Consider the following 24,435-nt stretch of genomic DNA (forward strand, 5'->3'; position numbering starts at 1 on the left):
AAAAGGACACCTCCTCCCAGCTGCTTTTCATAGCAATTTTTATCCCAATGCCATCTTCTAAAAATATATCCCTGCTTTTCCACCCAAGGTGCAAGGGAGCAGGGTGGGAGAGAAGTGTGAGCCTATTCCTAAAGGCTTCTGAAGGCTCTTCTGAGGAGCACCTTGAAAACGAAATTCCAGAGCAAATGCCCCAGTGAAACCAGCCAAGGTGGTAAAATCAAATTCAGCCAACTCAGGTGCAGGAGCTCTCAGGAGCAGCTGCACTGCTTCCACCCAAGGAGGTGACAGGGAGCTGCAGTGCCTGCCCTCAGCTGGAGATCCACCACAGCATGCCCATCTATGAGCTGTTGTCTCTCCAAAAACATATTTAATGATGGTGACAGCCTGGAAAAGCAAGGACCAGGGACTAGAAACACTCTGCTGCCTGTACACTTCACCTTCTTCAAACAGGCTTGTGGCAAGGCAGTGAGCATCAGGGTAAGCAGGCTGTGCTGGTGACAGGGCAGAGCCAGGGCACAAAGCCACCCCAGGAGGGCATGGATGGACTCCCTGCACCACACCTGGGTGTGCTGGCAGGTGAAGATGAGGATGGCCATGACAGATGAGGGAGCCTGGCAGCCTCCAAGGGAAAGGACACGACCATTCCCAAGAGCCCCTTAAGTCAAACCCCATCTACTGACTCTGCAAATGTCAGCTGGGGGAGCTTGCACAAGGATTCAGACTCTGAATTTTCCCCAGGGGTTTTTATTGCCCACAGACATTTTAATTCCAGCTGTGTAGTGCCCATAACCCACAGCCCAAGTCCCACCCCAGCAGGGGAATCTGCTGCAAAAGCCCCCCCAGGATCTACCCCAGCATCCAGAGCAGCCCAAGAATCAGAGCTGCCCATCTCCAGGCCATGGAGCCCCTGCTAAGCACAAAGCTGAATGAGATCACAGCTGGTGCAGGGCCAGAAGTAATGGTGCAGTAATGGGTGTATTGGCTTTTTGAGAAGGAGCTGTTTGATTTCAGGCAGAGGAGAGTCAACAGCAGCGTTCACTCCTGCTAATCTCATTTCCAGCAGCACACTGAGTGAGAAGGCACTTGGGCACAAAGCTGTGCTCGATTGCTCTCTGTTTATCCAGGATTACATTAGGGGCCCAAGAGCATCTGAAAACAGCCCCTAGCCAGAGCCAGGGCTTTGCAAATGGCTTCTGGCTCGTGGGAAAAGAAATCCCAGTGTTTCCAGCAAGCTGCTGGCAGTTTGCTCAGTACAAGAGCTGGATTTAGATGCACAGGTTTTAGGTGTGCAAATTGAAGACAGTGTCTGTTGAGGAAAGTACAGCAGATAAGAAGTGTTGACCAGGTAATTTGGTTCATTTTAAATAATTCATTTACCTTAAGAAAATTCAAAAGCAGAAAGGGTGGGTTTGGCCAGGGTGAGGGATTCTTGCAAGGGGGAAGTTAGCAGACCTTGGTCTGACCACGATCTGCCCCATTATCCACAAAATAAGTTACTTTGAGAACAAAATTACCACCAAGTCTGGTATAAGAGCTCTTTATTTCAGTGTCTAAAACACAAAGAGAGGGCTTGCATTTCGACATCAGAACCATGCAAAGCACCTACACACCAAAAATGAGATACTGAACGAGTGTCTCTCTCCTGCTACATGTGGAAAATTTAGGCAGGAAGACTCCATTTTCCTGTGCGTTCTGCTCTATCCTTCCACAAATCAACCAGCTGAGGGGTGATAATTAACCTTCATTGCAAACCAGATCATTTGCCACTGAACACTGTTCCATGCTGCCCTAAGCTGCTAAAATATGCTCCTGTAAGTTCATCAAGCACCCAGTTCTGCTCTTGGTCTAAAAGGACAAAGTCCCAAATGTCTCCAGCTACAGGACAGACTTTAATCAGAGGTACTGAATTAAATGACAGCAGAGTTTGGCTCAAAGGATGAATGTCTCCTCCACACAGAAGCCCAGAAAAGGCCCTTAGAAGTTTCCCAGAGAGGGGATGTAGAGACCACCCTAGGCTCAGAGAATTGTCATGTACACAGAGGACAACCAGACATCCCGAACTATTAAAAAACAGTGGTATAGAAAAATAAAAGGCATAAAATACTGAACCAAAAAGGTTCCAAATAAGGCATCAGCAGGTCCCAACTGGATGTGCTCCTGTTACATACATCACCCTCCCAGCCAGGATAGTTAGGAACGATGCATTAGGATTGTATTTCTGACTTCCACCATTAAGTGCTATGAGCAACCAGAAGGGTTCAAGTTCTCTTTGAAAAAAAGAAAATAAAACCAACCAAACCTCCAAACACAAAACCAGGGAGTAATGTTTTTGGTTAAGTATTTCTTAGAAAAGAAAATAAAAATGTTAAAGCAATTCATTGAAACGACTCATTAAAAAAAGACAACATTCCTGTAAAGTAAAAATATATATATATATAAATAGAATCTATTTTTGTTTGTTTGTTTTTCTTTAAAAAAAGAGACATTCAGTATCACATCAGCGGATCCTGATGGGCTTTCCCGCGGGTCTCCTGCGACAGCCGCCGCTCCTTAAGGCAAACGTGGGGTTGGCACGGGTGGGACAGCCGGGTCCCCGTGTGGCAGGGGCTGTCAGCAGGGCGGCTTCTCCCTCACGCTGACCGAGCCGTCCTCCATGCCAAAGTACACCCGCTGCGCCATGTCGATGAACAGCCCCGTCTCCACCACGCCTGGGGAACGAGAGATCATTTTACTGCCAGAGCCACCTGTACAGCTCTGATTTCCTGTATGGTTACAGCCAGAGCCACCATTCCTGCACCCTGTACAGCACTGATATCCTGCACAGTTACTGCCAGAGTCACCATTCCTGCATCCTGTACCTGTACAGCACTGATATCCTGTACAGTTACTGCCAGAGTCACCATTCCTGCATCCTGTACAGCACTGATATCCTGTACAGTTACTGCCAGTCACCATTCCTGCACCCTGTACAGCACTGATATCCTGTACAGTTACTGCCAGAGTCACCATTCCTGCATCCTGTACCTGTACAGCACTGATATCCTGTACAGTTACTGCCAGAGTCACCATTCCTGCATCCTGTACCTGTACAGCACTGATATCCTGTACAGTTACTGCCAGAGCCACCATTCCTGCATCCTGTACCTGTACAGCACTGATATCCTGTACAGTTACTGCCAGAGCCACCATTCCTGCATCCTGTACAGCACTGATATCCTGTATTGTTAGTGCCAGAGCCACCATTCGTGCACCCTGTACCTGCACAGCACTGATATCCTGTATTGTTACTGCCAGAGTCACCTGCACAGCACTGATATCCTGTATGGTTACTGCCAGAGCCACCATTCCTGCACCCTGTACAGCACTGATATCCTGCACAGTTACTGCCAGAGTCACCATTCCTGCACCCTGTACCTGTACAGATATCCTGTACAGTTACTGCCAGAGTCACCATTCCTGCACCCTGTACCTGTACAGCACTGATATCCTGCACAGTTACTGCCACAGGCACCACCCCTGCCTTGACACTCACCTGAAAGACTTCCCTGTAAGAGATCACCTGGCTAACATTTGTTCAAATGTTAAAACTCAGCAGCTCTGGTGCTACCTCTGCAATTTGTAGTCCATTTGTAAATGTGCTTTTGATTGCATTTAATTATGGGGTGCTCCTAACTTCACAGTGATCACTGAGACACAGTCAGAGGCCAGGAAGGTGGACAGAGACAGAAACAAGGGCTACCACAAGCACAAGGTTGTCAAAACCTTTCTACCAGCACTGCATTTAAGGCTTTTACAGCCACACATTTAGGCTCATCCACATCAAGAAGCTCTTCTTCCCTGAGCAGGTCCATTTCTGAGCAGGAAACAGGTGCCATTATTTACTATTCCTTTCTCAAACAACAAGAGATGCAGGGAAGAAGCTCCTGCTGTGCACAGCAAGCAGGCACTGTCTGCCTCTTGCACAGGCACAGCTTTAATGGTACAGAGATTTGTACAGCCATGAGCAGCAACTGGGTTAGGATATGGAGCACTGCACTGGGGCAGCCCAGACCACCAGAGATCCCTTCCAACCCCAACAATTCTGTGATTCTTTGATAAGCACTACTGAGGGAAGCAAAACCACTGACGAGAGCCTCTGCCTGGCCTGGGGTTTCAGTTGTGGAGCCAGGACAATACATGGCTGCTTTGTGGGGATGTTGGCAACTCAGTTTGTGCAACAAGATCCCTGTTCCTGCATGTTCTGTGAGGGCAGGACTTGAGGGACAGGCTTTGCCAAGATAACCAGAAAGGCATCCAGCTGCTGCTTCCCTGAAGCTCAGAGAGTGCCAGTGCCCTGGATGGTGCAGAGGCAGCTCTTGGCTGGGCAGCAGGTCTCATGCCAGGCAGGGGTCCTTGCAAAGAGGCTGCTTTGTTTGCAAACAGAGCACTCAGCCACTGCTGCTCGAGCCCAGCAAGAGCTTGAGTGCACTTCATCCTCACAGCAAGGCCAGCAGGGAGGGCTTCCCAATGGGAATGGGATGCAGAGCTGTAAGCAGCTCCTGGAAAATACAGTGCAAACCTTCCCTCCAGAGTGCACTGGTGTTTCACCAAAGTCCCTCTCTAAAGGGGCACAAGGAGAGCAGGGAAGAGGACAGGACTGTTGTGCCTAATGGGAACCAGTGTCAACATCAGCCAGCATCACCCCAGGTTTTCACCACCATGTGGGAAAACCCCATGAGCACAATTGTACCAACTGAGCTGACTGCTCTCTTGAGTACAAACAAATGCAGGGACCTGCAGGAGGGCAGCAAACACACACACACACACACACACACACACATTCCCTCCTATCCAGGAGAAAGCTGCCACAGTCCAGGTTACTATCACACACCAAGCCTCAGCCAGCTTTTGTGGCTTTTAAAAAATGAGACATCACCTGGTATCATTTTGATGGCAGAGTTCACTTCACGCCACTCGTGAACCTTGTCAAACTTCCAGTCCAGGATGAAGTTCCCATTGTCTGTCACCACAGGGCCCTGGAAGCAAACCCAGCTGTCATGGCATGAGCTCTGTCTCCTGATGCCAGCCAGGGACTGTCACAGCCCTCACAGTGTCCCCACTGCAGTGCTTTAGAGTCATCATTCACATAAATTGTGAGTGAAACAATAAACCTGTCAGTGAAACCATCACCCCCAACCTGAGACCCTCTCTGGCAGCTCAGGCTGCCCTGCAGCCCCCCAACACCCCCGGAGCCAGGCTGGCAATCCCTCTGCTCCCTGCTCCACGAGGCTTCTTTAGGAGTCACAGCCAGAGAGGCTTTCAATGAGCAGCCTGAACACATAAATACCCAATCCAGTAACCAAAGTACAGTAAGGAGGGATTACATGAGATGTCACTTGTGGGAGTGAAAGCCCAGGTGTCACCAGATGAAATCTGGTCCTCCCTTTGCCCCTTTGCTCAGGAGGGTCCCCAGGGAAGCAGGGCTCACAGGGACACACACTCACTGCTTTGTTAACAGCCATCCGCAGCTCCACGACTCCGCCAAACTTTTTGGTCAGGGCTTTGGTGACAGGGACATAAGCCATGGGGATGACCTCGATAGGAACTCCCTTCTTCCACTGCTCCCCAAGGCTGTCAGATTTTTTCCTGAGGGCACAGTTTGAGGTGGGATTAGTGCTGGACATTACACTGCTGACACCATTAACATCACCCCAGGCCCTTGGCAAACCCCTCAGGCACAAGGCTCAGGAGCACACAGGCTCAGTCCATGTGGCAAGAGCCAGTCTAATGCACAGTGCTCCATCCCCTCCAAAGCCCTGTTCTGACACGCTTTGGACAAGCAGAACAGGAGTTGTTTTTTCCACAGCCCCATGGCTGGAAAATTTATCCCACACTGACAATCACTGAGCTCAGAGAGCAGAACTGCCACTTCCCCACAAGCTCTGCTGAATCCCAAGCAGGCCTGCTGAGTTGAAAATTAAGAAAAAAGGATAAATTGAATTGCTGAAATACTGGGAGCCAGGCTCATTTCCACCCATTCCTGCTCTCCTGTAACCATAGGAATGACAATGAGGGCCTAGCACAGCACCATCTGAAACTTCCCATGGAGGGGAAAGGTATTATGAACAGTAATATCTTCACCTGTAATCAGCAATAACAATGAAGCACTTTGCAAATCCTGCCACTATCTTCTCCTGTGTCAAGCAGCCACTGCAAGGGGGAAAAAATAAAAACAAAACCAGAAAACATCAGACTGCTCCTCACTGTGCCTAACGGCCTTGAAACCCAGTGCCCTCTAATATGTTCTGGGTGGTTTTGGTGCTGCCATTGCCCCACAGCCATCCCTCACTTTGTGCCCCTTGTCCCTGGCCAGGAGCCATCTCCCACTGTGGGTGCACACACAGCCCTGCACAGGATCCCCTCCAGCCCAGCCCAGACACACCCAGAGCCACACAGGCATGCTCAGAGCCCCCACCAGCCCTGGGACAGACAGACAGACAGACAGACAGACGGACAGCAAGGCTCACCCGCCACCTTTGATAAGGTTGAGGTCAGAGTCCACCTCATCTGCTCCATCGATGGCAACATCAAGCTGTGGGGAGAGCAGCAAATGGCTGTGGGAACCCCTCTGTCACAGACATCTTTTCATTAAAATCCTTTCTTTAGGACTTTTCCCCCTTCTGAGAAGCTGAGAGGCCTCAGGAACAAAATGTAAACAATGGTTATCTGCTGCTGTGGAATGCAACAGGTGCATCTGGGATTGGTCTCATGTGGATGTTTGGATTTACTGACCACTCATGGCAGAGCTGTTCTTGCTTTCTGCCTGGACACACAACTTTGTTATTCATTCCTTTTTTATTCTTAGCTTAGCTAGCTTCTGAGAACTTTCTCTCTATTCTTTGTAGTATAGTCATAATGTAATATATATCATAAAATAATAAATCCAGCCTTCTGAACATGAGGCCAAGATTCTCGCCTCTCTCTTCACCCTGAAGGCCCTTGCAGGCCCTGTAACACTCCTCCCCTCACCCAGGCCCTGCTCCTGCTCAGCTCCAGGGCTGGGGTGTCCCAGGCAGCAGTGGCAAATGTCACCAGAGCTGGCACCACCTTGGTGCAGCCTGAGCAGACACAAGTGTGTGCTGGGCCAGCCAAGGACACCCCGAGAGCACCCAAGCCCCTCCAACAACCCCAGGCATGTGAGAGGAACAGAAACCCAAACCCACTGCTGGCCTGCAAGGCACATCTCTTGAGCCTCTGGTGTTCTTTAAGGACCAGCACGAAAGATTTTACCAGGAAAAATCTTTGACAGTTCAGCAACACTCCTGTCTCAAGCCTCATCTTAATAGACATGCCAAGCACCTGGAGGCAACACAACCCAGCAGCCTTCTGTCATCTAAAGGGACAAGAACCAAGAAACAGCTTGGGGGAAAAGTAAAATAAACCTGTTCAAATCCTTAAGGTTAGAAAAGACCTTTAAGATCACTGAGTCCAGCCATTCAACAAACCCTGCCAGGTCCCCACTAAACCATGTCCCTGAGCATCAAATCTACAGCTTTTTAACAATTCCAGTGATGCTGATTCCACCGCTGCCCTGGGCAGCCTGTTCCAGTGCTTGACCAACCTTTCAGTGCAGAATTTTTTCCTAATATCCAATCTGAGCCTCCTGTGGCACAGCTTGATGCTGTTTCCTGTTGTCCCAGCTCAAGTTCTGCAGTGTGGCTGCCCAAACTCAGCCTCAGGGAGGACTAAGGAGCCTGGACACTTTCTGAAGCACCAGGTGAGAGGAAAGTGAGCTGAGGTCTCACCTCTGTGGTCCCACTCACCTCTGGATTTCGGTCCAAGTCACTCAGGGTTAGGCCATTCTGCAGGATCAGCTGACGAGCCTGTGCACCAAGAAGAGAACAAACAGCATTTACCAGTGGCAGGACAGGAAAACAGACTCCTGGTGTCCTTCCCTGGCTGCAGCAGGAACACACAGCAAGGAGAAAATGATGCTTCCACACCAGAGCTGTTTAATCAAAAGAAAATCCTGCTGCTGATTTGAACTAAAATGCTCAGGTGGTGCAACAGAACTCCTGGGTTTGGGTGTCTCCATACTAAACTGCAGGAGGCCTCATCAGCTCGGTGGGAATCACCTGTATCTAAGCACTAAAGCAGATTTGGAATTTTGAAACCCTGTGTTGTTTCAGCTTGGACATCATTCTCCCTCACACCCATCCAGCCCTTCTTATCTCCTCCAGCTGAAAAATGGGACCAAGAAAATTAAGTATTTACACCACAGCAATGTGGAACTAACAGAGAAAACATTTTTCATATTGGAAATAAGCTAAAAAGTAAATAACAAATGCACAGCTCGTGGTAAAGCGTGGGAAGCTGCTGACACAGCTGCTGGGTGGCTCTGACCTGCAGTGGCCACGTGTTTCCCTCTAGTGGCAACACAACACAGGGCACCCAGAGCCGCCCTTGGCTCAATCCCTCAGCTTGAACAGGCAGCCACAGAATCGTTTAGCCAGGTTTGCCGACACCGAGTGCAGCCCTTAACCCAGCACTGCCCAGGCCACTGCTAAACATGTCCCCAAGTGTCACATGTACATGGCTTTTACCTCCCTCCAGGGGTGGTGGCTCCACCACTGCCCTGGGCAGCCTGCTCAGTGCCTGCCCACCTTCCCAGTGAATAAACTTTCCCTGATATCCAACCAAAACCTCTCCTGGCACAGCCTGGGGCCGTTTCCTCTTGTCCCGTTATTGTCACTTGGGAGAAGAGACCAAGGGGCTGGCCCTCCTGTCAGGGGGCTGTGGAGAGTGAGGAGATTCCTTCTCTCCACCCCTCAGCTGCCCCTCATCACACCTGAGCTCCAGACCCTTCCCCAGCTCCGCTCCCTGCTCTGGACACCCTCCAGCCCCTCAGTGCCTTCCTTGCCATGAGGCACAAAACTGAACACAGGATCCAGTGCGGCCTCACCAGTGCCCAGTGCCCAGGGACAATCCCTGCCCTGCTCTGCTGCCACTGTTGCTGCCACAGGCCAGGTGCCCCTGGCCTCCCTGGCCACCTGGGCACACCCTGGCTCATGGCACCAGCCCCCAGGGCCTGTCCTGCTGGGCCACTCTCCACCCACTCTGCCCCAGCCTGGAGCTCTGCAGGACATTGCTGTGGCCTAAGAGCAGACCCAGCACCTGGCCTTGCTGAAGCTCAGACCCTTGGCCTTGGTGTGTCCGTCTGTCCATCCATCTGTCCATCCGTCCATCCATCCATCCATCCATCCATCCATCCATCCATCCATCCATCCATCCATCCATCCATCCATCCATCATCCATCATCCATCCATCATCCATCCATCCATCCATCCATCATCCATCCATCATCCATCCATCCATCATCCATCCATTCATCCATCCATCATCCATCCATCATCCATCCATCATCCATCCATCCATCCATCATCCATCCATCATCCATCCATCCATCATCCATCCATCCATCCATCCATCATCCATCCATCCATCATCCATCCATCCATCATCCATCCATCCATCATCCATCCATCATCCATCCATCCATCCATCATCCATCCATCATCCATCCATCCATCATCCATCCATCCATCATCCATCCATCATCCATCCATCCATCCATCCATCCATCCATCCATCATCCATCCATCCATCATCCATCCATCCATCCATCCATCCATCCATCCATCCATCATCCATCCATCATCCATCCATCATCCATCCATCCATCCATCGTCCATCCATCCATCCATCATCCATCCATCATCCATCCATCATCCATCCATCCATCCATCATCCATCCATCATCCATCCATCCATCCATCATCCATCCATCCATCATCCATCCATCCATCCATCCATTCATCCATCATCCATCCATCCATCATCCATCCATCCATCCATCCATCCATCCATCCATCCATCCATCCATCCATCCATCATCCATCCATCCATCCATCCATCATCCATCCATCCCCTGCAGACCCTTCCTGCCCTCCTGCAGATCAACATTCCCACCCAGCTGGGTGTCATCTGCACAATCTCTAACTGGTTGAACTTTCCATGTTACAAATCTTCATTCAAGTGAGATTCCCTCCTTGCACAGACTCTGCTCAGTCTGAACTTGCTACCATGCTGCAGCTGGACCAAGAAACCCCATTTCAGTAGCCTGGATCAGCTGATTCCCCTGAATTCCACCCACTGACACTAACAAAGTGCATCAGTCACAGGTACTGCCATCCCAGAAATATCAGAATTAGTAGGTGGCACTCCTGGCAATGAGATTAGAATAGTTTATCATGGCATTTCATAGCATGCAGTTTTAACACCATGGGCTGTGGGGCCCTAAGGACTCACAAAATGATAGGAATAAAAATCAGTGGGTTGGCATTCATCACGTGGTGTCCACAAAAGGAGATTTCAGGGATCTGGGAAAGTCAAAGCATTGAAAACACCGTGCTGCACATGCAGGCCAGACCCTGAAGAGGCTCAGTCAGCAGTGTGGCAATGAGGTGGCTTGGCTCCCTCCAGCTCTGCCTGCCAGGCACGGGGAGCAGTGGCAATCAGAAGCAGAGCTCCCATCACTGAGGGAGGAGTGGGGAACTGCCCAGCCCTGACAGGAGCAGTCCCAGGGAGCACACTGAGTCCCGGTGAGCAGAGACAACGCAAGGCCAGGGACAGATACTGATACTTACCCTGCTCTAGCTTTACTGCTGGAGATGGATTAGTGCCCTGACAACAGGGGAGGGAGGAGTATAAAAGCTCACTGAAACCAACTCTTCCTTGCCATGACCTCAGGCAGCCATCTACACCTGTACACAGTGAAAATAAAATGCTGTTTTGCTGAGCTGGGAATGCTCCACTCGGAACTGGTTGAGGTCTAAGGGACTGCAAGAGATACAAGGCAGCCCCACGTTGGGAATTTGGCTCCTGCAGGTGTACAATCCCTCTCTTCCCTTTAACAGCAACTTTTTGTTTTACTGGTAAGAAACTCCATGGTGTTAATGAACTATGACAACATTTCAGGGCAGGACAGGCTCCAGTCCACGCTCAGTACAAGAGCTTCATCAATATTTTGTTTAAGAACTAATGACTGAATTCAGAGCACTTTTCCTTAATTCCAAGGGGACATGGCATTTCAGGGTGGGAATCATTTGAGACAGCTTAATGACAGACTCTCACCACAGTCTATATAATCAACAGAAGTACCAATATAGGTTAATTTTCTTTTTTTTTTTCACTTTCTGGCCTTTGAAGGGCCTTGCACCATACCCCAGCCACCTGCAACAGCTGGGAAGAGAGAGAGCCCTGTCACCCCACACCTAAACAACTGCAGGATAGGAGGATGTTAGGTTTTCCTAAGATTCTAGGCTAATTCAGGTTGGTCTCCATCCATCCCACCTCCAGGTGAAGGCAGGGTCAGCTCCCAGGTTGCTCAGGGCTGTCTCCAGCCAGTCCCTGCACACCTCACAGGACAGGCTCTGCCCCGCCTGCCACACTGCCTGACTGCCCTCACGGTGACAGGAGTGTGACAAAAGCACAGCCCCCAGGCCCGTGGGAAGGACACATGCCCAATGCCTTGCCTGGGCCATTGCCACCTGGCCTTGAGGACCCTTCAGGTGGTCCCCACTGTGTCACCTCTGCCTGTCCAAAAGGAGGTTCCCACCTCAGGGAGCAGAGGCAAAGAGACCAAAGCCAGTTGCCAAAGGCATGGGAGATGCTCAGAGGCTTCCCCAGCACATCTGTATTCCACCACCAAGCCAGGCTCTCCCTCTCCCTCCAGCCCTCTCAACATCCAGCTTGGTATGAACCAATTCCTGCAAACGAGAGGTTAAGCCAATTTCTCTTCTGCAGTTTCTTATCAAATCCAGCTGATGCATGTGAAGCTCCTGCTGAAAACACAAGAGTTTCCCATTATTCTTTACAGCTGTCAGGGCTGATACAGACTCAAAGGAGACAAAGTGCCTCCAGTGAGCTTTGCACTAGGAGCCTGGTTCACCACTGAGCAGCATTTTCCTGCAGGTGGGATCCAGAGGAAGCCACACACCAACCCTGGCACAACCAGCCTCACCACACTGGCTCCAAATACAGCTCCCAGCCCCAGCTCAGGTCAGGGTAACACAGCACCATCACCCTCTTTCTGCAGGCTGCACCACGAGTGCTCTCTCTGGTGCTTTTGGCTCACTCACACCACTGTGACCCAGAGAGGGGCAGGGTGGCTCCCACAGCCCAGGGGGAGATGCCCTGCAGGAGTGTTTGGAGTGGCAGGAAGCAAAGGAGGAAAGCAAAGCACTCACCTGAAAGGAGGTAGGGATGCAGACAATGGTCAGGTTCTCCTCCTTGACTCGCTCAGCTGCAGGCAAAAAGCAGAAGCCTTGGTTAGTTCATTGCACAAGGCAAAAGCACAGCAACTTTCTCTTTAAGAAAGCTCAGTTTTCAGCCCCCCTGATCCACTGCAATTACTTGCTTGGCTTGCAAATAACTCAGTCACGCTCAAAATGCAAACAGGTGCCCCTCCATAGGCTGAGGCTCAGTTTCAACACAAATGTTTCAACACCAGCCCAAGCCACCATGAGCCATTAACCTTTATGTCTCCAGCAAGAGAGGAGCCCCAGCAGCAAATCCTCACCTGGGAAAGGGGCCCCATCCCCTCTCTCACTCCACTGGACAGGTTTTTGCTGCTCTCCATGTAAACACAGAGCTCCAGCAGCTGTCTGAAAGGTTTGCTGGCTTGTTGCCCTGGGGACATCACATTAATTTATTATAGAACATTTAAATATATAGCAGGGAAAGAACTAATAAAGTACAGTATTCCATTAAATGGAAGGAAATATTTCCTCCCCCAGGCTAACCTCAAATGACTAAAATCTATTACTAAGATAACATTATGGATAAAATGTTATTTTAGTAATTACAATACCAGGCACAAGCCAACAGCCTAGGAGCCAGCAAGAGCTCATGCACCTGAGCAAGCACATGAGCTACATGCTCCAAGGGAGTGCTGCTGCTGGAAGGATTGAACAGCCAGTTCATGGGGCTGATATTCTTACAAGCCACATCCCAGTTCTAAAACAATCAGGAGACATGGAAAGCCAGAATCTGCAGCCTGGAACAGCCACTCCTCTTCAAATACAATAGGCATTTATTTAGAGACTGATTCTGTGCTCAAGGAGGGAGTGGTTGCAGTACTGAGCCAAGCCCAGGAGGCTGAACAGCAGCTCCCAGACAATGAAGAGATCACACACAGAGTGGGGAAATGGTGACAAGGGACAGCCCCAGCCCTGTGCTCAGAACTCAGCTTGCTCTGGGCTGCAGGACAGCTCTGCCCAAGGGAGCTGAACAGGCAGAGCCACCCAGGTGGGACACACTGAATGGTGCTGCCCACAGAAGTGGTGCAATCTTCACACCTGGAAGTGTGGATGTAACACTTGGGAGTATGGTTTGGTGGTGACACAGTGGTGCTCTGTGGGGTTTGAGGATCTGGGAGGTGTTTTCCAACCTTGATGAGTCTGTGGTTCCCCCTCTGTACCCAAGCAAGACCCCAAGAGCAACAGGGCTGATCCTGCACTCCCAACCCACCATGGCCCCACAGCTGCTCTGCTCTGCACCCAAGGACATCCAAAGTTCAGCGCCTCCACAAGCAGGGCTGGGACTGCCCTGCAGAGGAACTCTAAACCTCTGCACCCTCTGTAATGAGCCATAATTACCCTCACACTCACTCTGCAAAGCTGCATTTGCCTCACTTGAATATTTTGCTGAATTTTTCTGAATCACTCCCTGAGCAAAGCCCTGCACCTGGAGCAAGCAGGTAAACCTGGCTGCAGGGTACATACATAAAACACAGCAGGATTTCACATTCCTCATTTTCATTACACCTCAGCAGGGCCCTCAGTGTGAATCCTGTGGATGTGGGGAGCAAAAGGAGCCCCAGGCACACGGGTTAAAGGAAGCAGAGCAGCTGCATGGCCCCGAGCCACACAGCAAGCCAGCACTGGGCAGAGCTGGCAAAGCTGGAACCAGACCAAGGAGCTCAGCTCCAGTTTGTGGTGGGTGCCAGTGCAGAGCTTTTCCTGGCTGTCAGGAACAGCTGGCAAATCATTACCTCCTCAGGACTCCCAGGCTATAACCTTGGAGCCCAAGGCTCAGTTTTAACCTTCAGCTTCAAGCAGGACACAGCAGCCAGTGAGCAGACCCAAGGCATCAGCTCTAAGTCAGCACACAGGTGATTTTAGGGTGTTTTTGAAGTAGTTGGGGCAGAAGGAAAAGGGGATTTTTGTGGTGGGAAGGACAGGAAGGGGAGCATCCTACCTAATCGCTGCACCGCGTGTACAATCGTAGATCCGCTCCCGATCCCAAGAACTTGATTGTTCTGCAAATCAAAGACAGAGGAACGCTGTCACTGATCAAAGACAGAGGAATGCTGTCACTGGAGGCTCCAGACTCCACTTCCCCAGCAAAACCGGCATCATGAGCACATGCAAGAGGAGCCTCGTCCAGGGATGCCCGTGGACACAGCATCTCAGCACTGTGCAGGCAAGGCAGGGAACACGCTGTGCCAGCGAGGGCACGGCCGTGGTCTGCGGCCAGGGCATCTTAATCAACTCTGCCTCTCATTAAAGGACATGTGCTTGCTAATTACCAGCACGGCCCCATCTCAGGGCGTTCAATGCACACTCACTGGCGGTTGCTGGCATTCCATGAAAGCTCTCCTGCCGGAAAGCTGTGAATTTCAGACAATACCACAGAGGAAGAAGGGGAAACAACCTCAAGATAAAATCTTCCCAAGGAAGCCACACAGTAAAAGGCTGCATTTGCTGCCAACCATATCATTAGTAAACAGCACAGATGCACCAGCAGCCAAAGCAGAGAGCACAGCAGCTGTTCCTGTGAATAATAAAGAATGTTTTCCAAAACAAGAGTGTAAAGCTGCCTATAGGAGAGTCCAGCAAAACTTGGAATGTGGGTGAGCCTGGCAGCATGTGCCAGGAAGAGGATGAAATTTTGTGAAGAGGATGAAATTTTAACCACAGCTCCATCCTGGCCTTTCTGAGTGTACTGCCTGATTCAAAGATCACTGCCTGTCACCTGTAACACAGATACACCCCTAAAAGGTGCTGCAGGCTGAGGGTGGATGGGTGCTCTCGTGTTACTTGTGCAAGACATGTTCTCTGCCACGTCAGTCTCTGTTTATCATCAACTCAGTTTCCCATCCCCTGTAAGCGACCTGCAGCCTTCTGCACTTCCCATTTTCAGTGTATTTCATTTTCTTTGGATGGGATCCAAAGCTTAAATTGACTTAAAGAGGCCCAGTATCACCACAGAGACTTCAGATGAGGAACATATGCAGACAAGCAGAGACGCAGGCACAGAGCTGTTGTGCATTATCTCTTGGACATTAGACAGATCTGGAGCTCTTTCCTCGTGTGCAGCAAATCCAGAGCTGGCCAGCTGTGGGAAAAGCCACACCTGCAGCACTTCAACCAGCTAAAATCCTGCTGCCACTCAAGTTTACCTGGAAAGGTGGAGTTCAAGACAGGTCACACTCCCCTAGGATTAGTCATTTCTCTTGCTTCTGCAAGTTAAAAGCTCAAAGAAAACAGAAGTTCTCCAAAACCAGAGGCCCAGCTTCCATCCCAGCCCTCACTAAGCACTGTGACTCTGCAGAAGCTGAGCACAGCAACAGGTCCCTGCAGCGTGGCCAGCAGGCACCCAGAGCTCCTCATGTCCCCAGGCAGCAGGCAGAGCCAGGCAAGGCCAGCCAAGGAGGGCAGGACATGGGCAGTACCAGCGCTCCCAAAGGACTTGTTCTGACCCACGAGAGGCAGTTCCTTCTCTTTGCCCTCATTTCTGTAGGGTGGGACAGCTTCTTGCAGCAGCTGGGTACCCTAGAGGGATGGGGAGAGCTTCAGCATGGGCAACTCCACTGTAACGAAGCAGGAAGAGCTCACAAGGGTCCCAGCCCATCCATTTATCAGGGGTTAGAGGTGAAGCAGCACTTTTAATCAGCCTAAACTGTGCTGTCACAGCCCCTGCCTTACATGACTCCCACCTCTCCCTCCTCAGCTCCAACCCCTGCCAGACCAAGGGCAAAACCAACCACAAAACATTTTAAAACCAGGGGCAGGGCAAACACTGGTGAGAAGCAGAGCACCCAGGAGCAGCACCTCATGCAAAAAAAATATTACATTTCATGTAGTTTACCATAAACCCACCAAACAAAACCCAGGCACTGAGCCACAGCACAGCTGAGGAGCCTTTTGGGTGAAGTGGGCAGTGTTTTAACATTTTAGTAATTAATTACAGCATTTTCCCAGCCAACCCAAGGGCCTAAAGACACTGCCCAGCACCACAGGAGCCAGCAAGGCAACGCACACGGAGCAGCACCAGCAGCACACGGCACTGGCCAGTCCCACCTGAGCTTCCAAGGTCAGAGAGCAAAGAGCTCCATCTAAAAGCAGCAGATAAACACAGAGCAAAGCCCAAAGTTTGCTCAGTCCCCTCTGGGGCAGTAGGACATAGGGCAGGAGCTGTATTTTCATTTCTAACAGAGTGCTCACGGGGCCTGCCCTCAGAGGTGTTGTATAAAGGCAAAGCCAGCTCTCCCCAAGCAGCTTACAGCTCTAAAGCCCCAGCCTGTGCCAGCCCCACTCCCCCAGGCTGGCACAGCCCCACAGCCATAAAATAAAATAAAATAAACTAAACTAAACTAAAATAAAATAAACTAAACTAAAATAAAATAAAATAAAATTAAAATTAAAATAAACTAAAATAAAATAAAATAAAAATTAAAATAAACTAAACTAAACTAAAATAAAATAAAAATTAAAATAAAATAAAATAAACTAAACTAAACTAAAATAAAATAAAAATTAAAATAAAATAAAATAAAATAAAAATTAAAATAAAATAAAATAAAATAAAAATAAAAATAAAATTAAAATCAACCCAGAAAAATTATCCTGTCCTAATCCCCCCTCGCACAGCCAGGTTTACATGTGGCACACAAGGAGCTGCTGTCCTGGCAAGGCAGGGATGGGGGTGAAGGTGGATCCAGTGCCAAGCTCCCGGTGCCACAGATTTATGGCACAGTTGTTAAGCAAGAGAGATTGGTCCAGCAGAACCAAGCCCTGGTGTCTCCCACACATCCCTGATGTGCAGGGGAAGCCTCAGCTTTGCTTTCAGAGGCAGCATTGCCCCCCTTGAGAGCTCTAACAAGCAAACACAAACCTGTCCATTGCCAACAGCAGCTGCCCCTGCCAGTGCAAACTGAGAGCTGAGACCATCCCGCTCCTGGGCAGTGACCCTGAGCTCCTGCTCCATTATTTCCTGAAGCTTGCACAACCATTGGGGTGTTACCCCAGACACTGCTCATTTACTTAACTGGCATCACAAGCTGGACATTGAACTTTCATTAGCTGGGAGACAGGCAGAAACATTATCCTAAATTTGCCTGGCCATAAAACAGCACAAAGGGCAGTGATTTCACTAATAAAGTCCAAAAGTACTGGTTTTACCCCTAATCAAAGGAGCCCCCATTTATGACATCTCACAGCAACAGTGGTGTCTTGGGTCCACGCCTTGTGAGATGAGTCCCTCCTCCCATGACTGCTCAACGCACAATTTGGGGCTTCCCTTGGGTAAGAAAATGGATTTTTATCAACTGCCAGAGCCCCCAGCCTCCCCCATCTCACAGACTGATCACTTTTGATGGTGTTGGCCTGGCAGGGGCTGGGTCTCACACACATGTGGCAGAACTTCCACGGGACACAAGGGAAGCCATCAGCAGCTGAACCTCAAAACACTATTCCAGCAAGGGGAGAGCAGGAAGGAAAAGGGATTTTTTTCTCTCCCCTAACTGCTAATAGCTACACTCTTAGCAGGAACTCCTCAGCCCGATTTCGGCAGTGCCATTGCGAAAGGGCTGGCACAGAAGCGATAAAGCCCTGCGTGACTGGAACCGTTGATCCTGAGCTCCCCAAGCGGGCGGTGCCAAACCTCAGGCAGCTCCAGCCCTCGCTGACATTCACGGGGCTGACTCAAGCCCCCGACTGCACTGCCCTCCCTGCAGAGGACAAGGCAGAATCCCCTGCTCAGGGACCGTCGCTCCTTGCCTGGGTGCTCACAAATGGGGTGTAGCAGCAGTGCATCCTGGATTTGGAGAAAGGAGCAGCACCTGGCATTAGCCTGAACTCCCACCACAGCCCAGCTCGCAGGAGGGTGCACAGTGAAAGTTTGGAGGTGCAAGACATTACCCCAATACACAGTGCTGAGCTGGATCAGGCATGAAGCTGCTGCTGGGGAGGCACACACTGGGGAAGGAAAAGCAGTTTTCTTCCTTTGCCTCAGCTAAAAGGAGTGAAGTCCGAAGCAAAGGAGAAAGAGGCTCAGCAGGACCCATCCATGCACCCCAGGGTCCCTCTCTGCACCCAGGACTGTTCATGCTCCAAGTCGGGGGGTATTCTCAATGCCCCCCACTGCATCCGTGAACCTCGGCGCTGCTCTGTGCACTGCAGGAGTCCGTGCCCATCCGTGCCCTGGGAAGTTCAATACATTCCACGGCCATTCCGTACACTGGGGAGTGCCGGCACTGCACAGCCTGTCCCGCACCTGCAGCTGCCTCACACAGCCCCGGGTCTGCCCGTGCACTGGAAGGCTCCGGGCACCCCTATGTTTTGCGGCCACTCTGTGTTTTGTGTGGTCCCGGCAAAATCCCAGAGTTGCTCTGTGCACCCCAGGGTCCATCCATGCACCAGAGATTCTGTGCATTCCACGGCCCCTCTGTGCATTGCGGGGTGCCAGCACCCTAAAACCTGTCCCTGCCCCCGGAGCCGCTCCATGAACCCAGGGCCCTCTGTGCTCGGGGAGAGTCCGTGGCTGCTCTGTGCTTTGGGGTGTCCCTGCACCCCAGAGTCGCTCCATGCGTCCCAAGGTCCGTCCGTGCACTGGGGGACTCTGCACTCCCTGTGGCCGCTTCGTGCCTTGGGGAGTGCCGGCACCCCAGAGCCTCTCTGTGTGCTGGGGGATCCCGCAGCCCGTCCGTGCACTGGGAAGCTCCGAGCACTTCACTGCCATTCGGTGTACCAGGGGGTCCCGGCACCCCAGAGCCTGTCCCTGCAATCCAGAGCCGCTCCATGCGCTGCAAAAATCGGCGTACCCCGCGGCCGATCTGTGCTTTGTGGAGTCCTGACACCCCGGAGTTGCTCCGTGCACCGGGGAACTCCGTGCAACTCTCGGCCCCTTCGTGCATTCCGAGCCCCAGCACCCCAGAGCCTGTCCCCGCTCCCGGAGCCGCTTCACGCAGCCCGGGACCCGTCCGTCCCTCCAGACACCCCGTGCACCATGCGGCCGCCCCGCGCATTAGGGGGTCTCTGCACCCCAGAGTTGCTCTGTGCACCCCGAGCTCCGTCCGGGGATTACGGAGAGGTCTCTGCACCCCAGAGTTGCTCTGTGCACCCCGAGCTCCGTCCTGCACTGGGAGCCTCCACGCAGCCCGTGGCCCCTCGTGCACTGGGGAGTCCCGGTACCCCGGAGCCTGTCCCTGCACTCCGGGATCTCTCAGTGTACTGGGGGCTCCGTGCACCCCAGAGCCTCTCCATGCACCGGGAAGCTCCCTGCACCCCATAGCCGCCCAGTGCACTGAGGGGTCCCGGTACACCAGATCCTGTCCCGGCACCCCGGAGCCGCTCCGTGTACTGGGGGTCCCGGCAGCCCAGAGTTTGTCCCGGCACCCTGAAGCCGCTCCATGCACTCCACGGCCACTGCATGCATTGGGGAACCCCTGCACCCTGCAGCCACTCTGTGCTTTGGGCGGTCCCTGCAGCCCGGAGCCCCTCCGTGCACTCCGGCTCCCGGAGGTTCCGCGCACCCCGCGGCCGCTCCGCGCCCCGGGGCTCCGAGCCCCCCGCGCCCCGCAGCGCCCCGGGCTGCCTCACCTGGACGTGCTTGTCCACGGCGGCGAAGGCGGCCCGTTTCTTGGCCTCCTCTGCCATGGTGCCGCCGAGCCGCCCGCGGGAGAAGCCGCGCCGCGCCGCCGCCCGCCCCGTTCGGACCCTCCCTGGCGGCCGGGCAGCCAGGGGCGTGCTCCGCAGCAGGGCGAGCCGGCCGGGGAGCCGCATGCCGGCGCGGCCCGCCCCCGGGGGGCTCTTCCTCACGGGCTGCAGGCCTGGGCCGTGCCGGCTCCTCTCCTCCTCCGCCTCCACCTCCTCCACCTCTTTCTCCTCCGCCGGCAGGCTGGGACTTGTAGTGCAGCGAGAGGCGAACTACAGCTCCCACAATGCCAGACAGTGCCGGAGCCACTTGTTGCATCGATGTGTGAGTACTGAGTACTCGCTAAGTCCCGAGAAACCCATTTCCAGAGGCTGGAAAGGTTCAGGCATTTCCACAACGAGCAGAGGGATGCGGGGTGTCCCAGCGGGAAGTGCTGGGGAGGAGGAAGGATGGTGGCGGGGAGAGCCCCTGCAGGAGGCCAGGCAATGCACTGAGCTCAGGGAGTTACTGCACTCTGGCCGGGCTGCCACAGCTTTTGAGGAAGAGCCTTTCTTGGACTTTCACTCAAACTTTAGCACGATCTCCCTCGAAATCAGCAAGATGGACATGAAAAATGCCAGGGGTCCTCTGGGCACATGGTATCAACCAGCACTTAGTCCTTACTCCACCCTGCAGGAGGGTCAGGACAAAACCCCACGGAGATCTCCTGTCCTGAAGCACACAGAGCCGTTTTTTATTTGCCATCTTTTTTCCCTCTAGCCTGGGCTGACCTTTGATTAAGTTGCTTCTGAAACATACTAGAGAGGCACAGCAACCTTGAAGTCCCTCTACAGCGGCATTTTCACTCCTGTGAGCGACATTAGGACCGTTCACAAGCACCTCAGTCTCTCTCCAGCTGCAATCCCACAAAGAGGGATGAGAATTGCAGGTATTTACCCCTTTACTACTCACTCCAAGGCCAGGCCACAATTCGTAGAGAATAATCTTTTTATTTGCTCAACAGAAAAGCTGCCGCTGACTTCTCTTTTTTAATTCTGTGTCTGACTGGCTCGCTTTTGCTGCCAACCTCTGATTCTGCTGTGATTTTCAAGGACTAGAAACATTTCCTTTTGTTCTCCCTGGGCCGGCTCATCAGCCCTTGAACAATGGGGTGGGATTTCAACAAAGGCTCTATTATCATTGCCCGGGCTTATCTCATCTCGGTGAGGCCTTACCTTTCTGTACAGAGCAGGTGACTCGATTTTAAGAGCTGCACGTGGTTCTGTGCAGTGGTTCAGTGTTTTTCTGCCAGCTGGCAACGATTTTTCCTGCAAGTTACCCATTTGAAAGGGTAAAAACACACATCTAGTGGGATATATATTCAGAGGGAATCCGACCCAAGCACTGTGCTCTTCCACGATGCAAGAAGGGTAAAACTGAAGGAGCAGCTGACTGAGCTTGGGGAGACATTGCAAGAGCAGGTAGTGACAGGACAAGGGGGAATGGCTTTAAACTGAGAGGAGGTTTAGATTAAATATTAGGGGAAGAAATTTACTGTGAGGGGGTGAAGCACTGGAACAGGTTGCCCAGAGAAGCTGTGGCTGCCCCAGTGTTTAAGGCCAGATTGGAAGGAGCTCTGGGCAGCTTAGTGAAGTGGAAGGTGTCTGCCCACAGCAGGGGTTTAAACGAGATGATCTTCAAGGTGTTTTCCAACCCAGGCCACTCCATGATCCTATGATGATTCTGTCCAGTATCCTAAGTATTTGACTGAAATGAAGAACAGTCACTAGGGTTTTGTGTTGACTCAGGAACCCCATCCTGGGAAATCCCACTGTTGTGGGGAGTGTCAGTGCAGAAGTGTGGGGTGATAAACCTGTTGTACCCTCAGAGCAATGGCTGATGGCTTTGGCTTGAAAAACATCTTGCAGTGCCTGGGGAAACACAAACATTTCCACTTCTAGATAATGACCTTTCTGTTAGCAATTTATCTGAATCTGCTGGTGAGTTACAGCTCCAGTGAAAGCAGAAAATCTTTCATTTATGCTGTGCTGAGCCTTGCCTGTGCACTAAAAATTGGTATTGGGCAGTTTAGAAACGTATTTTCTGTGAATTTCAGCAATGACCAGCTCTGTTTGCAAACAGCTCAAAGTCCTTTTGTACAAGCCTGGTTTTGTCCCATGTCAAAGCTTCTCCAGGAGCCAACTCACCCTGTGTGCTTCAGTGCCAGGAGGAGTTTGAAGCTGCTTTGAACAGACATTCCACCTGTCAAACAGCAGCTAGGAGGTGTTCACCCTGACCAGAACCACGCTGAGGAACTGAGGAAAGGAGCAGCTCAGCCCTTCCAGGCTGCCAGGGCGACTGCGTGACTGCGGGCGCTGGATTCTGCATCTGAGGCTGAAATTACATGCTAGGGAAATTACATGGTAGCTGAGATAACAGCTTGCTGTTGACAAAAAGGGAAGAGCCTGCTCTTCACTGCCTTCAGTCACCATCCACACGCAGCCTGGCTGCAGTTTGTGCTGGTGCTGGCATTGCCACCACCCTGTGCTGATTCACCTTGCCACGAAGGCAAGAACAGGCAGCTTCTTCTTGCCAGGTGAGTGAGGTTGAATTGGGTCAGCCAAACTTAATATATCTCTCTGAAAGGGAGTTCTGTAACTGGCTTAAGCTGCCCTGGTCTAAGACAGGAAAAAAAAGGAGCACTCCCACCTTATGGTCCATCACTTGCCAAGTTTTCCTGCTACTTCCATGTGTTGGCAGAGAGCTGCTCTTTCTGAAAGGTAAAGCAACCAAAAAATCAAGGTCAGTTTTCCTTGACCTTTCCTGAGGAAGGCAGCAAGATTGATCAGTTGGGAGAGGGAAGGCTGTGGGACCATCTCCCATGGCAGGCTTGACCCAGCCTAAACCAGCTGGAAAAGTGCATTCTAACCCGAGTGAAATCCTGGTGAAGGCACAGCCCCCTGCGTGGCAGATGGGCTGATCCAATTAACTACTCCTCTCTCACTGATTGGGCATGAAACAGCTAAAATCCAAGACCCATGAAAGTAAAACTTCACCAACACACTAGTGGAACCGAGTGGGAGATGGAGATTTCCCAGACAAACTCTGTTTCTGGTTGGCAGCAGCACTCCAAGCCTGTCACATCCCTGCAATCTAATTTTTTATCCTGCAGACTCCAGTTCAGTGACATTTCCTCTGAATGACACCTGCCTGTCTCCGGTTTGATCCGTCGGGTGGAGAATTACTCGGTTTTACTCTGCTTGGACACGGCATCAGCAGGGGTGCCGGTGTGCTAATTACAACACGGGCAGATTTTGGGAGGTCTGCATCCTCCTGGCAAAGGGAGGCGCTGGGAACGGCCCTGGGCACAGGGCAGCCGCGAGGTGGCACGCTGGGCTTTCACTGCCGCGCCTCGCTCTTCCAGGAGCCAGTCATTCGGGAAAAGCAGGCAGCTCTTCAGTGCAGTTATGTAAAACATCATTCCTGCAAGAACAGGCTTTGATTTCCACACAAGTGGCTAGTTAGATCCGAAGTTATTGTCATATGACTGAAATAGATCTCTTATGTCAGTCAAAACAGAATGGAGGATGTGAGTCATGCTTTGCAAAAAGCAGGAAGTTTGGTTTTGTTGGCAAAAAATTTTTAATACAGAGAGAAAATTATAGGGCTGCATTGCCACGTTTGTCATAAGGATTCGAGAATAACGTTGTCCATCCTTTGGAGCAATGTTTCCAAAACAAGAAAAAATAATATTTTCTTTGCATTCTGATGATTATTCATTATTCCTCGGTGCCACGGAATGGAGGAGGAGTCCAGAAGGAAACGTGCGCTCTGGTGAGAAGCGCCAGATCCTCCCCAGAGTGAAAGGCTGCGATTGGGAGGCTGCTCCTGCTCGGGGCGGGGATGGGAGGGAACGCCAGGGAATGAGGTCATGCTGTGGCGTTTGTTCTCCTCAAGGGAGAGAAACCTTCCTCACCCAGCACAGGTGCCACTCTGGTCATGAATATCCCGATATTCTGGAAGTTTCTGGGGTCTGTGGTGGTGTCTCTGAGTCCCTCAAATGACTGGTGGGACAAGAGATGAGTTACTGTAAAAATGGCATGGAATCAGCTTTTCTTCATTGTCCAGGAATATAATGGAGTTTAAAATGTAACTAAATTTACCCTTCAGTGTGACTGTTCAAAACATCACCGTGCAAAAAAAAAAAAAAAAAAAAGAATTTAAATGGAGACAGGTGCAAGGGTGGGCAAGTCAGAGCAGAGAGCCAAATGTGTAAGAGAAGAATAAAAGCCTTTGGCTTGGTTTGCCCAGAGAAACAAGGAATTTGATTGCTCTTTAAAAACATTTGAACGGGTAGACACTCAAGAGAGAGGAGTTATCTAAATAAAGAAAATAGTAGCACAAGAACATATGGGTACAGTAATAAAATGTCATTTAAGTTACTAAAAATGACATGTGCCATTTGGCAGGTGGCACAG

At 51.3% G+C, this 24,435-nt stretch overlaps 1 protein-coding gene across 2 annotated transcripts; it reads right to left on the bottom strand.

Moving 5' to 3' along the window:
• Positions 1–1,521: 1,521 nt before the first annotated feature.
• Positions 1,522–20,106, bottom strand: RPIA (ribose 5-phosphate isomerase A). 2 transcript variants are annotated; one of them, XM_063157894.1, is made up of 10 exons: positions 19,924–20,007; positions 15,777–15,876; positions 14,300–14,360; positions 12,289–12,344; positions 7,803–7,862; positions 6,507–6,571; positions 6,121–6,189; positions 5,484–5,625; positions 4,916–5,015; positions 1,522–2,708 (listed from the first exon to the last, which is right to left on the bottom strand). In XM_063157894.1, the coding sequence occupies exons 2-10, from the start codon at positions 15,834–15,836 to the stop codon at positions 2,611–2,613; spliced, it is 711 nt and encodes a 236-aa protein (XP_063013964.1). In that variant the 5' UTR covers positions 15,837–15,876; positions 19,924–20,007; the 3' UTR covers positions 1,522–2,610. The 2 variants fall into 2 exon arrangements, with proteins under 2 accessions (XP_063013964.1, XP_063013963.1); XM_063157893.1 differs by lacking the exon at positions 15,777–15,876 and having other exon boundaries at positions 19,924–20,106.
• Positions 20,107–24,435: the final 4,329 nt, after the last annotated feature.

Source organism: Melospiza melodia, chromosome 5 (genome assembly GCF_035770615.1).
Source record: "Melospiza melodia melodia isolate bMelMel2 chromosome 5, bMelMel2.pri, whole genome shotgun sequence".
Classification (NCBI taxonomy): Eukaryota; Metazoa; Chordata; class Aves; order Passeriformes; family Passerellidae; genus Melospiza; species Melospiza melodia.

Excerpts from the sequence above, each read along its gene's own strand:
- RPIA (XM_063157893.1), bottom strand. The coding sequence starts at position 20,106 with ATGCGGCTCCCCGGCCGGCTCGCCCTGCTGCGGAGCACGCCCCTGGCT. Across the intron at positions 7,863-12,288 it reads GCATCCCTACCTCCTTTCAG|GCTCGTCAGCTGATCCTGCA; the intron begins GTGAGTGCTTTG and ends CTTGGTGCACAG. Across the intron at positions 6,190-6,506 it reads AACCTTATCAAAGGTGGCGG|TGGCTGCTTGACACAGGAGA; the intron begins GTGAGCCTTGCT and ends TCCCCCTTGCAG.